This window comes from Zootermopsis nevadensis, unplaced genomic scaffold (assembly GCF_977971745.1).
Source record: "Zootermopsis nevadensis isolate Lab colony 2312 unplaced genomic scaffold, Znev_1.0 Znev_ptg000013l, whole genome shotgun sequence".
NCBI lineage: Eukaryota > Metazoa > Arthropoda > Insecta > Blattodea > Termopsidae > Zootermopsis > Zootermopsis nevadensis.
The window spans coordinates 117,801-133,863 of NW_028259145.1; the positions used below are offsets into that span (position 1 = coordinate 117,801).

The 16,063-nt window shown below is 39.5% G+C and overlaps 1 protein-coding gene and 1 long non-coding RNA gene across 2 annotated transcripts; one reads left to right on the forward strand and one right to left on the reverse strand.

Moving 5' to 3' along the window:
- The first annotated feature begins 30 nt into the window (after positions 1 to 30).
- On the forward strand, positions 31 to 2,113 carry LOC147873825 (uncharacterized). Its single transcript, XR_015535024.1, has 2 exons — positions 31 to 126; positions 223 to 2,113. It is a non-coding gene; the product is annotated as an uncharacterized LOC147873825 (long non-coding RNA).
- On the reverse strand, positions 1,251 to 15,750 carry sad (Cytochrome P450 family protein sad). Its single transcript, XM_022069107.2, has 7 exons — positions 15,349 to 15,750; positions 7,672 to 7,859; positions 6,605 to 6,808; positions 5,573 to 5,709; positions 4,362 to 4,589; positions 3,715 to 3,927; positions 1,251 to 1,973 (listed from the first exon to the last, which is right to left on the reverse strand). The coding sequence occupies exons 1-7, from the start codon at positions 15,663 to 15,665 to the stop codon at positions 1,863 to 1,865; spliced, it is 1,398 nt and encodes a 465-aa protein (XP_021924799.2). The 5' UTR covers positions 15,666 to 15,750; the 3' UTR covers positions 1,251 to 1,862.
- Between the last annotated feature and the right edge of the window lie 313 nt (positions 15,751 to 16,063).

A 16,063-nucleotide genomic window follows, 5' to 3' on the forward strand; every position in this document is an offset into this window, starting at 1 on the left:
CATAGAGAACTAAGGAACAAACCACAGATTACTGTACTGACGTCACGAATGTGTCAGACTCTTCAAACACAGGTCGCGCAAAACAATTCCAGTCAGGCGAGAGACTCATAAAAAATATAACGTTGGGTGAGTGTAGCCATAGCTATGCTGTAAACAGATAAACATTGTCAGTATCTTCCGTAAGAGAAAAAAATTATTAATTTCCGTTGTTTTCTTCTGTAGCAGATTGACGCAGTAGGCCTGCTGTGAACGAAATACTTACACATCTTAGTTTGTTTACGAAGATGCCTGTGGTTAGGATATTGCAGCGTATGGTGGGTTTGGAAGAAACTTGCCATCGGTTCGAGGGAACTTACTGCTTCCACATCACGATAACGAAAACCTGAAGTCTCACTTATGCACAGTATGATTAGATTTTGATGTCAGGAGCTTGTTCATCACCGAATTAGCCAAAGCCCTCCACCAGACCCTGTCCTGGGCCAACACAATCCAGTCTCCTTTAACTCCTGTCTCCCATAGATCCCGCTTGACATTATCCTCCCTCCTCAACACCCTATTCTCAAACGCCTGCAATCTTTGTTCCTCCCTCAGAGTGAGAGATCATGTTTTGCACCCATACAAAACAACATGCGAAATTATTGTTTTGTATACTTTAATTTTTAGGTTATTAGAAATCAGACAGGAAGACAAAATATTTTGAACTGAGAAGTAGCAAGCATTTCTGGAATTTAGTCTCCTCCTAACTTCCTCATGTGTATCATTTTAATTTGTTATTTTGTCCCCAGATATTTTAACTTTGTAACACTTTCAAAGGACTTATTAGCCACCCTAAGATAATTCTGCCCGCCTGTCTTCTGATGACGAGATACTAACATGTACGTAGTCTCTGAATGTAGACAGACAATTTTATTTACAAAAGACGCATAATTCAGAAGTGTATTTAATAAAGTGTATTAGTTAGTTATACAAAATATGAATTAATATGTTCTTGAAAGGGCTGTTTAAGGGCCTGGCATATATAACAAGATATGCAGTAAACCAGAGCTTCAACCATGTATCTCGTTCATCTCAGAATGGTCTCAATTAGAGATAACATGCTCAGAAAAAATAACTACACCCCAAGTGTATAACACAAGGGTCCAGAAAGCATAGGTTTCCTGCAAAGTTTTCTTCACCGCACTCCACATACTCCATACGGGGTCAATATCAGGTGCTTATTGTATAGAAGGAATGACAATGAAAAAACCACATACAAAAATTAATTTTAAAAGTAATTACCATATCTTAAATGTTTTTTAACATGAGCTGGTTACATTATTCTTACATTTAAGAACAGGTCTTCTTCCACTTAACCAAAGAGAATAATGAAGCTATAGAAGGTTTCACTTTGGTGCCGTAACCATCATTATGTGTAACAATTCTTATACAAACAATCTTAATATGTTATAATACAATGGAACATTCACCTGGAACACAATTCAAGAACATTGTTAAGAGCAGAGCAGTAATATCTGCTTCTTTGTACTTATGTCAACACTGTATTATGCTACATAATATTTCCTGTAGTCAGTAAATAAGACACGTCATCATTCCTGCTATTAAGAATCAATAACACTTAACGCTGTATATACTATAGAAGACATTTTGTGAGTATCAAATCAGAATCACAAATTGTGACCAGTTGTTCATGAAAATGGTCGAACTTAAAATGTAATATGGTAGGCAAGAATATTTTAAATTAATTTAAAACTCTTCCCTCTGAAAGTACTTGCTATTCTCAGACACCTGGTTGCAGTTTATGGTAATTGATTTTTACAATCTGGGAATGAACTTGCAGAACAATAAGCTCAGTTTTAAAACACTCATCGCTCTGTAAGCCGGAGTCTGACAGGGCGTGACGGCACTGGTACAAGACGCAACGTCATATCGATCGATTTCTTTTCTATCAACTCCATCTTGAACCGTTGTATTACCTATAACAAGTAGAACAACCGGATGTATTAAAAAAATCTCAAATCACTTAAACTAATTAGAGAACATGAAGTCTATACTATTGAAAATTCTTTTTGTTTCTATGAAGCTTGACATCTCAGAAATAAATTTCTGTAACTAATCTAATAGTAACATTTTTCAGCAGTCTGAGACATTTACACAAATATGCATTCTATGTCTCTAGTGGGTAACCGTGGAAGCTTTCTGCGATTGAGTAATAAGAGTATGGGAAACATTTGGAACAAGGAATGCGGAAATTATATAAATATATAAAGAAAAGTTAAGTGAAAATTGTTGATATAGAAAGGCGAAACACGGAAGCATGAATCAGGGACAAAGATCACTAACTTTGTACCATTTTTTGAAGAAGAAAAAAGTTAGGAGAAAGGAGTACAGAGAAATATGTACACGGGATGAAAGGAGGGAAATAATGTGACAAGAAATAGAAGTGTGGAGGTTGAAGGGGTTAGAAAGGTGTATGGAAACAGGGATTTGTTCAGTCTGTAGAAAAGACAAAGAATTCTGACATATTTTGTAGTATGAAGGAATGGAGGGATAGGGTCTTGAATGAGTGACTTTGGAATTTGGATCCAGTTTTAAGTGCACAGAAGATAGCTCAATGTAAGAACAGAGAAAACTGGCGTAAATTAGATAATGTTTTAGTAAATGCAAGGTAAAATATAAACACGATTTTAAAAATATCAGGTTGAAATTGTAAAATAACTGGGAGCTATAATGTGAATATAAACTAGATTTTACTAAATGTAAGAAATAAGTATGTAGTACTTAATACAATGGACTGTGTGACTAATGTAAATAGAATCAGGTCAGTTAAGAGACAAAGGGTATATAATAGATTACTTAGTTAATTCAAAATGTTGATAGAAGTATGCCAGTACAAGTTATAGGGCAAGACTGTATGCTCTGAAATGGCTATACAGAGAAATACAATTTGCCAAGTAGTAAGATAAATAAGTGGATATTATGGGGGTTATGCATCACCATCTGCAACTTGAATACAGGCTACAGGCAGTATCACACAATCCATGGGCTCATAAGTGGTGTCATAACCATCTTGATGAACAGGGTGAAAACTTGCCACACCTCTGAACAGCAGCAGATGAAGTCCATTATCTCGGCCAATGGCTATCCCTGCAGGACATCAACAGAGTAACCAAGGCCAGAGCAACCAACAAAAGCAATAAGGAAAAGCAAAGACCACATATACAAGGGATAATTTTTATTATTTTGTTTCCCAGAACATGCCTTTAAATTTTCCAATCATACTTTTGACTCGCTCTGTATATGTAGTAATTTCTGCACATTGTGTAATTTTCAATATGGACCTCATGTAAAGTTGAGAATGCAGCCAAAACCATGTTCACCTGAAAACGTTTAGTGTGGAATATCAATTTCATGTAAGTCCTTGTAGTAATTTCAAATATGAAACATGGACGGACAGATCCCTACCTCCCCATATGCATTCACTTCATTTACTCTGTGAATTTATATTAAATTTTCGTTCAAACACTGATACAATTATATGCAAAGTGAAGATTTGATAATGGTTTTTAACATTTTTCAAATAGGATCGAAGATTTAAAATCCCACGGCTGCCAGCTGGACTCAACTCCACGATCAATGGTTCAGTAGTATGCAACTGTAACGTCTGATCTGTTTGACGTATACCAGTTAGACCTCCTGTAAAGATTTACATCTCACCTTTGCTGTAGTGAGTGTCATCTGTAGATCTGCGATCTTACGTCCGATGCAGGATCTAGCACCCATGGAAAATGGCAAGGAAGCAAAGCAGTTAGACACACCCTTGTAGTTACCATCACTGTCACGAGTCCAACGGTGGGGCCAGAACTCATTTGGCTTTGGAAAATTCTTTTCATCACGACCACTTGTGTATATTGACAACAAGATGAGGTCCTGATGGAAGGGACAGAAAAAATCTTAAAAGAAATGGTATAATCGTTTACCAACTTCATATTTAGTTCTAACACCACAAAATATGCTTGTCTACAAACAGCTGGTGAGGTAACGAAAACCAGCGGCAAGTGCATTTTAGCCTCCGTCTACAGGTGCACCCTATTCTGTTACAATATGCATTTTTATTATACAGTGATCGTATCAGGGAACTCGTGTTTTCATAATTCAGATTGGCTTTGGATGCAACACAGGCAAGCACAAGGACCTGTCAACATATGTAAGGATCAGAACGCAAGTTAAATACTGAAAAATGTTTGTTGACATTCACAAAAATATTTATATGAAGCATACTGTGAGAATGTGGGTAACCAGTATGTTGCGTTTCTGTCTAAAATAATAAAATTTAAATTAAAATTTCAACAGATGATACTAACCCCTGCTGGAACATGGTAACCTCCAATGAGGTTATCTTGAGGCAAGTATCGCGTGAGAAAGGGAGCGGTGGGATAGAGACGGAGAGCTTCCTTCACCACGCCACGCAACAGTGGAAGCTGCGCAACTTCGTCACACCCGTACACTTTCTGTAGCTCTGCGTGTAGTTCTTCTTGCAGGTTTGGATTTCTGGCAAGCAAGTACAGGATCCACTGCGTGCTATTGGCCGTCTGCGAGGAGAGGATTTTAAAGGAAATTTTGATTTGTATCATGTTTCAACTGTTCATATTTATTTTTAATCACACAGAATAATTGTCAATTACATTCAATAAATGTAAGAAGCATGTTCTACTCCTAACATATTTCAGAATATGTTCTCTGTTAGTCTGAGTCCTGTTACACCAAGAATTCCTGAGTGCGCTGAATTCTAGGCATTTTTCTTGTTGTTGCCAAAACTTACCCCGCGTTTTAACAATTTTGGGCAAACGTTCTGTCACATTGACAATTTTGCATCCTAAAGTAATTGAGAAAATGTAAATAGGACTCCCCCCTCCCCAAGAGTGGGGTTCTGTAAGAATATCGTCAATTATTCCCACTCAAACGTAACTACAAACTGCTGCCTCTCTGCTGCATTATTTTGCCATATCCCATGAAGACGGAGGCTGTGGCCTTAAGTTTATAGGAGTGGAACATGATCCTTGTATTTCCTTGAAAGTAGAGCGTGCCCATTTGTAATCCTTTAATGTGCGTGTCTCTCAATAGTGTTATAATTTTCTAAGCTGAAAACATTGAACTTGGTCCAGAAGGATTATTGGCTTTGATGTTGACTTCTAACAGCCAATACTTTGTAGAACTTTAGTATTGTTTCTACCAGGATTTAATTGTTCCAAATAGATAGTTACGTTTTTTCCTTTCATTGCCAGGATTCTTGTCTTTGATGTAGAAATAATCAAATTAAACTTTGCATCCTATAGTGAAGCAGATGGTCTCTCGTTACTAATTACGTAGTCAATTATTGCCCTCGTTAGCAGTAAAAAGTTAATGACAATAGTACAAACAATGGAAAGCAACAAATCTCTGTACTAAAGACCAATGTTCTCTGCTCAGGAATAGGGAGGTCACGTGTGTGCGTTACAAATGCTTACTTACTGTCATGTGCACTGTTAAGTACAAGGTCCTCAAAGGCCTTAATCCGCCTCTGCTGATCACTTACTGTGTCTCCAGCGCCAATAAAAAGATCAGCCACAATGCGGATAACGTCTTTGTCCTCTATTCCTTCTGCCAAAATGGCACCCAGCAGTCCCTCGCCATTTTGACATTCAGGAATCATCCGAGTCGTCAGATCGTGTGCTGCAAGTATTAAGTACAAATAAGTCTCTTTAGGATAATTACTCATTCAATATTGTTCGTAAGTACAATGGCCGACTTGCTACAGGCAGAATGAAGATGGTCAAATGTCCTATCCAATGGAAGCCAAGGGTTGTTTCTCCCAGGAAGTGTGAACCGAACCTAACCTCCAAATAGCGTCGACATCAGGAATGCCTTTTTAGTTTCTTTCTTCAAGGAAAAATATGCTTTCATAATTTTCAGGAATTAAGCTACGTCATTTCTAAACTTCTCCCTAATGTTTATAATATTTGGTACTCTGTTGAACAGTGTATTTAAGCTCTAAAACAAAAAAATAACTTCTTCAAAATTAAGTAATGCTTCTCATTATTTACTAATAAATATGCGGTTGGCACCACTGTAAAATTGTTTCTGTTAATTTACTGATTAACTGATAAATGGACAGTTGTTAATTGATCAGATAACAGAGCTAATAAACAAAGTATATAAACTCATATACTGTATTTTTCTTCATATTTATATACGGAGTACAACATCAATAGTTGGACTGGATCCGGCAGCCGACCCGCCGTGATATCCGGTTATTCATGGCTCGCTTTCCCGCTGTGGATTAACTTGTTTCATAGAAGAGTCTCGAAGTGACGACCGTCTTCTAAGCATTCCTCACGTCGTGAGACACACGTCAAAGTTTATGTACGGGAATAACGGAAATTTCATGCCTAATATTTTCTTGTACGTGTCTCGAGGATAACCTAACCTAAACACACGGCGCTGTCGAGTGACGAATGGAATCTCCTGTGCATTTTAGATGATCTATGGATTAAGGACTTCCTCTTCCCACAAATAGAACACATCACACATATAAAAGCACATGAAATGGCAGTGTTCTGGTGCTTACCTAATGAAATGGCTTCATCAATAGCTGAAACAAAATTCTTCCAAGCTGGAATTTTCAAGAAAGCTGCCATTTTTGCTGGAATGAGTGACAGGCGTGCACTCTCCTCGAAAATGAGGTGAACAACTGATGCAAAACGGTCCACCACATCTTCAAGTTCCAGCCGATGTTTCAAGTATTTATCGCCCGTCAGTACTGCCAACATTACTGGAAAACATGAACTATTTCACCCCAGATGCAGAGATAAGGTCCATATTGAGGTGTCTTTTATATAAACTCTGCTCACAGACAAATCTTAAAGAAAGAGAGATGACATTAAATTTTGTCAGAATACGTCAAATTTGGTTCAATTTATTTCATTTTAAGGAACCTTTGTCTAGGGCCTAAATACATTTTGGCCATTTAACAGATTTTTATTGTTATTATTACACTGATACGATGTTTCTGTTAATAATGCATTAACTATTATGTGCTAATTTGATTCACATTACTTCAATTTTGAGCCAAATAAATATTTATGAAGGCCTGTATACTGAGGGATGTCCTCCCAGTACCTCGAGTGCACAGAACACATGTAGGCTTTAATGCAAATTATACGTCAACACTGTCCAATTTTAACAAAAAATTAAAATGTATTGTGAAATTTTAATAAAACCCCCAGAAACATATTTTACGAAAATCCATCACAGAGTTGTTACATCAGGACAGAGACGGGTACATTTTGCTACTTTCAGCTGCAAACTCGACCCAGCGAGGTTACTGGCAAACTATGATCTGGATGACACGGGTTCAGTTATTTGCAGAGACAGGCTGTCTCAGGATTAGCCATCTTCGTAACTAACGAATAATGAAGGCTCTTTCGAGAGTAATAAGGCGATCAAAGCCTGAAAATGACCACATATTAAAAATATATGGAACTCATACGTCTTCACAGCGTGGTGCTGAAGCATTCGGACAAATTTAAGATTATATGCAAGTAGGAAGACAAGAAACTATGATAGTTCTTTATTTCATTTAACCCAATTAAGTTGGAGGAAAACACTAATACAAAGTTAGTGTGATAAACTTACTGTCAATGGCCCATCGGTACAGCTCTCTGTCCAGTCTCGGGAGTTCGTCTCCGCTGTACTTCCTCGCCCATCTGGCAACCAGCTCATCGGCGACCGTGTCGATTGGCTTTACGACCGCATCGCCGCTGTCAGGTCGCAGCATTAGTGTATTCATAGTGCGTCTGAATCTCAGCCACTCCTCGCCGTCCCTGGCAACAGCGAACACTTTAAATCGCGCGGTCATTTGAGAGACAGAGGCCCTTCGAAACTGTCTCGCTCCTGTACAAATGAGCACGCCCGTCTGCAAAAACATTGCCATTTCCGTAGAAAGCAACGCACGAGTTTGTCGGTTTGGAAAACTAAGCTACTTGCCAGTGTCTTCTTATAACAAAAACTGTAAAAATATTCCACTCCTGTTTTTGAGAGCAGTGCGACGTATGAGTTCGCTCGCCAGTTTATTATTTCGATGTGTGACAGACACGCCCAAACTGTAATTCGTCTGTTGCTATGGGCGATCCAAAGTGTTAATTTGCCTAAAATAAAAGGGCGAACTGTATTCGTGAAACTTTCTTCTTAGCACACCTAACAAGTTAATTGTCCGATCTTCTTTCATAACGCATCTACAGAATGGAGCACTGAATGGAAGTGACGATTGTTTTCGAAAGGTTTGTTAAAGACAACTTTGCCTTATTCTCAATACATTGTAACAGAGGGATTCTGCAACGGCTTAAAATATATATAAGACCTAAAACTTCTTGACGATGGTGAAGAGTCAATTGAATAAAAATTTTCTTGGATATTATCCATCGTCTAGTAAATATAAAACGTAAAACGACGTTTCGGAGAGTCAGTCGATCCTAAGCCCTAGGAGAAATCCGATGTCCGTCGAGGGCGAAAGGGAATCCGAAACGTCGTTTTACGTTTTATATTTACTAGACGATGGATAATATCCAAGAAAAGTTTTATTCAATTTGCTTAAAATATAACTCAGATAGGAGAGACAAGACATAAATGCAGAATGTTGGTTGGGAAATCTCTTGAAAGTGGTCACTTGGAAGACTGGGATGGATTGTTTCTTCAATTATTAATATTTCTCGACTTTTATGCTTTACAGCACACAGAATGTTTGAACATCTGTAAATGATAAACAGAAAAATGCATATAAGAAATCTATCACGGCCTACGTTAGAGTTTTTCCGTCGCAATTTTTCTCTATTAGCTGAGAAAAGCAAGAAATCTCAGTAAACTCGTGCCCACATTCGAACCAGCGACCTCCAGAATTGAGAATCTAAGGCAGAAACTGGCAAAGGATCGTGCTCATTGGTGGTCTTTAAGAGTAATACTAAACAACAGTCTGGACGTAAATTGTGGGCATTACTCAAGGTACAGAGGAATCACGTCTTGGGCACAGCGAAAACTTTGTATTACTTCAATAACCAACCAGTTTTTGCCTGAAGCTCGCACGCAGATTCAAAGGACAGCAAAACTAAGAACTGCGAAATTGGAGAACACGTTTCTTGACTCCGTCAGGTTTCATGATAATATGAATGTCCTACTACAAATTATGCAGACGTTTGCACTAGTAGCGTGGTTGAGAGCACGAGATAAACGAGCAGTCAGCCCACACCCACACACACACACGAACGGAACATAAAGAATTGATGTTATTATGCGTCAGGCATCGCAGAAAATATCCTCCGAACGTTCTTACTGCAGAGGTTACAGACTGCAAGGAGAGGTCGCGGGATATTTGAGACTTCAAACCCGGGATCGCAAGGAAAAATATGAAAAACCTCCGTTTCCTTTCACGTTTTGAACCAAATCGAATTCCGACCAGACGAGTTAACCATTTTTTTTTAAAACGCGATGTATTTCATTCGGCGAAACTTTGCCCAGCTGAAAACTTTGTCTAAAAGTCTTTCAATATTCGGGAATTGGGTAAGACCCAGAGGTGTTGGAATTTATTGTAACAGAGGTTAGACCTCACTCTTATTCTATATTGTTACTTTGAATTTATATACGTCTTCAATAGTAAGTTCCCATCCCAAATTAGAATACAGATGTTTTGCGTTAGTCTTATAAATCAAAATATACATCGAGTAGTGGGCCTGCGGTTATCTTATCAAATAAGTTCAGGTTCCAATTTCATCTCTTGGCCATTACGTCAAGACCAGACATGAGTCAGACAAGCGACTTTTATCTAATGGCATTTCTACTTTATGCAATTGAAATATAAACACGTGCGTATTTTGACCTTAAAGTGTATTACAATTCGGACCTACGGGGTCGTACATCGTGTGCAATTTGAGGACCGAGTAGGACAGAGTTTTATACCCCTCTTCCACTCCATCCATGGTAATGCGAATTGGACAGTGCGCCTTCGCCTTGTAGGAAATAACGCTTTGAAACAGATCCACTTTCAAGCGACAAGCCATTACACAGATAAGGATCCCTCATGCTGTCTGAGACAATGCGCTGAGGACATTGGCCTCGTACTAATATGCATGACGTGGGGACATGATTTCTGCATCAAGGACATAATTCCAAGTTCATACTGAGATTCTGTAAAATAAGAAAGGTCAACGACTTAATAAATTTCTAGGGCTAGCGAAGTCACTGAGTTTGCATGTTTTGTACTCACCAAATATTATTAGGGTTACGAAATAACGCACGGATGAGATACAAAATTTTGGTCATAAAATCCGAAGCGAAGTGCCCTCTTGGGAGAATAACATGAAATTGGATGTTGGATAAACACTATGGGATTAAACTGGGTCAGGAGAGTGTCTAATGATGGCCCGTATCTAGATTTTAAAAGTGGAACATCAGAAACATTTGAAAATAAAATTAAACGGAAAATTCCGTCTCCTATCAGATCCTTCTCCTACACATGTCGTCAATTGGTTTTTAAACACGGAGCTTAAACACTACATGCAACGGACGCATTCGTGATGTTTTCTAAAACTACGCTAAGACAATTATTCGAGAATGACGAACGGACCTCAGCCTCTGTTGGTTTTCGAAGCATACAGGGTGTTCTAAAATGTATCGCTTGCTTTCGTATCATTGATGCGTGTCTGAGCAACGTTACAATACATTTTAACCCTTTCCTTCCTCGCTTAAAACAGAATTTGACTTGTCGTTTTCTGTTTCTTTCCGTTTTTGAATGACTTCAACTCAGATCTGGTGACTCGTCACTTCGTATCTCTGCATTCAGCGAAGACCCACGGCACTGGAAATGTGCGACAAGCCCATGGATTTTCTGCGTGATGCACCATAGTTGAAATTTTATTTTATTTTTGTGAAATTTTCAATTTATGGTTATTTCTTTAGTTTTGTTTGTACGCTGCGAAATATTTTACATGACAGGCCTTAATTTGTAGTCCTATGAAACTCAATGGGATGAGCTTGCGGGCCGCCATTTACCGTGGCAATGGTCCTCGTCATACTGAAATAAAAGAGCGGATATTCGAAAACGCGAAGAGAGAATTCACGCGCAATATTGCAACCGTCTGACACTGTAATTCAGTGTCCATGTTACAAATTTGAATATAAAACACGGACCGCATCTGGCGAACAAATGTCCCCCGTTTTAGAAATTCAAATAGAGTTAGAAATGTTGTTATTTATTCATGTTCAGAGTCTCTTTGGTGTGCACGTTCTCTCAGAAATCCGACGGTTAACTGCATTATTTAAACTTCAGAGCTGCGCGCAGTCTAGAAAAACAACTGACACCAGACTTGATAATCACAACGTCACAGAGCAATTTTCTATTTTTATGACAGAAATCAAAACAGAAATAAGCGACTTTTAAAAATTCTTCGATAAAAGGTGATTAAAATTTAAATTTCATTAGGGTTGTGGTCGATAGATTATATAACTATGCTGCGTCACCTCCAGAGGTTACTTGTGGTATTAGATGGGATGATGGTGTTAACTTGGAGAAAGTCGAAACAGGAAGTGGCCGTGGCCAACATCAAGGGACTGCCCCCACAGTTCTTCTCGAAGAACTGTCTAAACCAAGATTTGTCGGTGCACAAGACATCTAGCTGATATTCTAGGAGGCTCCTCCCCACATGTCATATAAATTACTCTTTAGACATTTTTACAGAAGGAAGTTTGCTCGAATTTTGGCAGTGCTCTCCCTAAGCAAAATCGATGATAATAATTTAAAGTTAAATAGACTGAAATCGCCTCTTAAAACCTTCCCTAATCACTACTCACGATCACTGTCTATATCAGTCACAACAGAAAACGCATTTTACAATGGACTTGAACTATTGTCCGTAACTGAAACTTGAGATAACTGCTCACAGCGAGGCGTGGTCACTGTCACTCCCGTCTGGAATCGAATCCCGGTCGAACAGCTGTAGCTAGTGGCCATGCAGTTTGTTTACCGGACAGAAGTGATCAATTTAAATCAAAGTGATTTATGTTCCTATTAATTAAACTCATTGCTCTCCTTCAGAGAAATTACTATTTTTGTTTGAAAGCTTTGAACATCGAACATCGTTGCATGTCGACTTTCGTACAAACTCAAAGGTAGGGAATGCAAATGAAACGTCTTCCTCAAACATAAAAGCTTTTCCTCTTGGATAGGACAAGGCTGTAATTTTGGAAACACAGAATATGCAAATGACGGTGTATCTGTTCATGTAACTTTAAAAATAAGCGCTACCTGCGTGCAAATTCTCTAAAGACGTGAAATATCTCTGTTTGGGTGCCAATTGTTCCCACTACCAGATGCAGTATGAACCACTTCACCTCATCTGTCAGCGCTCTGCAGACTTCCTGCTTCTTTCTCGGGGTCAACGCACCTCGAGCGATGGCTCTGCTATCGGTCGCGACTCGACGACCAGGTCTGGATTCTCATCTCTCGCTTATTTCAATATGAAAAACCTGAGGTGTGGACTTGTGGAAAATCTGTCACATATTATGGTTCTCAAACTGGTTTCAGATACATTTAAATACATCTCAACTTTCAGATTTTATCTTCTGAGTGGTAACCGACGTACCTGAGAAACATGCTGCCTCCATCTTCGGATGAGGATCGCTGTAGCATGTCCCTCCAAGTTTGAACTCTCATCGCGTGATAACCTCAAATCTCACGTAGGTTCTTACATTCTTTTAACAATTCTGTCGGTTCTCGAAAAGGTCTGTGGGCGAAACCTGCAGAGCCGTCTCTAAATATGTGAAACGCGTTTTCAATAATAAGAATTGTACGTACGTCAAGCTGTAATTTTTAAGATTTCTTCACATGGGACAAGTAAGGTTCGAACCGCGTATTCCGTCCTAAACTCGCTTACAGCGCTCCTTGCGGTCCAAATTGACCCCAGACTGATCTGTACGCCAAGGATTCTGAATTGTTCCCTGGCAGATCGGGTATGTGTGGATGCGCCTTGCCGGTCTGAGGCGTGCGCTTGGACACTGGGACCGTGGGTTCGAATCCCACTCAAGCCATGGATGTTTTTCTGTGTTGTGTTGTCCTGTGTACAGGTAGAGGCCTTGCGACGGGCTGATCACTCATCCAAGGAGTACTACCGAATGTCTAAATAGATCAGAAAACCTGAAAAATGGAGGCCTCTATGCGTCATCTAGGAGCGAAAAGGGCCAAAGAAAGATGCTTCTTAATATTACTTCCAACCACTTAACAACCTGAAACTCAAAGAGCCATTTTAATGATATCGTTTTATCTTTCGATCTCAGTCTTCTCACCACGTGCTACCCTCCTCCTCCTCCTCGGTCCATCGCTCTGTTAGAGCATGGTGGCACAACTAACCCCACCCTAACAAGACTGCAAGATAATCAAGAAATAACAAATTGCGCAAATTCCTCAGTTCCACACGCACTTGGCCTCATATTTAAATACTTCCTTAACATAAATTTTAGGCATTCGTCACTTGGGTGAGAGCGTGAAAGAATTACGATTTTGAACGCCTTATTTTTCAAGTGATTTGTAACGCATACGAGATACTGAAACCGATTTGAATTCAAGTTTAGAACTACTCTTATTTCTGAATGTCAGCGTTCTGTTGCTTTCCTGTGAAGGTTTTCCTACGAAATTATTCTACGATCAAAGGCCATAGGCGCGGCATCTGAACGAAATTCCTAGTTCATTCTTCATTTTCTCTGCTTCTCGAATCGACTGTGTCGTAACCAAACGTCTAAATCAGTTTCCAGATGTTACGTTTTTTCCCCAGGTAGAGAACAGTAAGCTTATGCTTAAAATGATTCATTGTCTGGACTTTTTCCATCGTCCTTGTTTAAAGGAAGAAAGCACGACGTTTCGGAAACTGGCTGTTTCCGAAACGTCGTGGTTTATTCCTTTAAACAAGGACGATAGAAAAAGTCCAGACAATGAATCATTTTAAGTCTAATCCACCATCGTCAGAACCCTTTAGAATTGAATTAGTAAGCTTATGGTTTATATTCTGAGTCCACTGTTAAAAGTTACTTAGAATCATTCATAAGCTTAGAAACGCATTATTTCAAAGTTATTGACCGATTTGAACAGATCCAGCGATCTTGTTATGCTCTCTAAACAAATGCTATGACAATACATTAACAACATTTAACGCTGTGTAACCTACACAGTTGTAGGAGCGTCGTTGTTCGTTTTTCTGGTCTCATCTCATTCGGTCTACCCTAAATCGTTCTGCCAGCAGAGGTCATTCTGCGTCCATCCAAGGGTCGGTCCTCACGCGTGCCTTCCGTGTTAAGCAGGCAGTGACTGGTCACATTTTCCAAGTTCAAGGTTGACTGCAGATGAAATGTTTCTCAATCCCAAACTACAAGCTGAAGGGAACTTCTTTGGACGTTAATATTCCCGGCATTTACAAAACTGTCATCACAACAGAGTCAGATGATTCCATCCCGTCAAGTTCATGCCAAAATTCCTTTAAGGTCCGTCATAGTTACGTCAACTTGATTTAAAACCTGTACACATTCAGTAAAGTCTCCACACACACGCGCACTTCGTATCACTTCAAAGCATCGCGAGAGTCAGTTTATTTGAATTCAAAATCAAATTAGCCCAGTAATTTTAACTGTAAACACCAATGTCAAATTCAATCGAAGTCCGATGAAGAGATTCGGATTAATCTTTCTTGCATCATTTACAGAACTGAGCTCACTCAGTTGCACGGATGAAGACGACATTAGAAGAGCCACGACTCTTATCTGATTCGGGCAACGGGAGTCTGAAGTCCGGAAAATGTATCATGTAACCAGGAGATGTTACACGGATTCTCGCGTATTAACTTTACAAAACGGCGACCACTTGCAGCAGTTTGTGAAAACGGGCTATTAACATAGATTTAAGTATTCTAACTCAACTGAGCCCCCGAACCTGTGTGTGAATCTGGCGTATGTTTGTGGTTACTCTTCCAGACACAAACGAACCAAAGTATTATGAATCTGCTCTTATCTCGTTATGGAAGACACCCACTGCTAATTTACTTAATTTTAAATAATTCGGGTTACACAACGTCACGTGCTAAATGGTTGTGTAAAATTATTAACCTATAACATTCCTGGAGAAAAACTACAAAAATATCAGGCAGGATGACAACAGGAATGCGACTTGGGATTCGAACCTGATAGCCCCGAATATGAATGATAATTTCCTAGGGCACAAACTTCCTTTTTCTCGAAATTCATGTTCTCCTCCGAGTAGCAGCTCATAATTTTTGTACTCACATGAAAAACAAACCTCGCTTGCAACCGTACATCTTGTTGTAGAGTACCCAGGGGTCAGGCTGCAGATGTCTGGGGCATTTGCCCTCGAGAGAAAATACGCGTCTCATTTCACTGGGATCGGAAACGAAAACGCACTTGACAGGTCCAATAGATTCGCGGTACACCGGTCCCAGTTGACGGTGTCTGGCGTCCACGTACTCGTGCAGTCTGGACGTCCCTCCGGCAGCGAAGATGTCGAGCACAGTCCCGATAAATGGCAAACCACGAGGCGAAGGCATTTCTGCCTCACCACAAGCGGACACAGCTCGCCTCCACATGCTCCTGCCTCGCCCAGCCAGCACCTGGAGAGGACTGAGCACGCACGAGGCCACTCGCTGCTGGTAAGAGCCAGAACTGAGATAAGACTCAGCGCCTCTAGAATGTCGCCGCCAGGGGCAGACCACAGAGGGTTCATGAACGTCGTTATTCTTCTTCAAATATCACGGATTTCCGTGTCGCCTGTTTAAATCTATAATTAATATTGAAAATAACAAGAAATTACAGTCGGATGGTATGCAAATCTGGAGCATGCAGGTATTTATATATAGTTCGTTGGTATTTCCAAAGTTAATCACTCTACAGACACCACACTTCATTAAAATTGGCCACATGAAAAATGTTTCAAATAGATTAAATTCGTAGATCGTTCTACAAGCATCTTTTATAAAATATGCCA

Bases quoted from the DNA above. Each gene is read 5' to 3' on its own strand.
- sad (XM_022069107.2), bottom strand. From the start codon at position 15,665: ATGTGGAGGCGAGCTGTGTCCGCTTGTGGTGAGGCAGAAATGCCTTCG. The intron at 4,590-5,572 runs GTAAGTGATCAG...CTCTCCTCGCAG, and splicing joins TTATTGGCGCTGGAGACACA to ACGGCCAATAGCACGCAGTG. The intron at 1,974-3,714 runs GTGAGATGTAAA...TACTTGTTATAG, and splicing joins TGACACTCACTACAGCAAAG to GTAATACAACGGTTCAAGAT.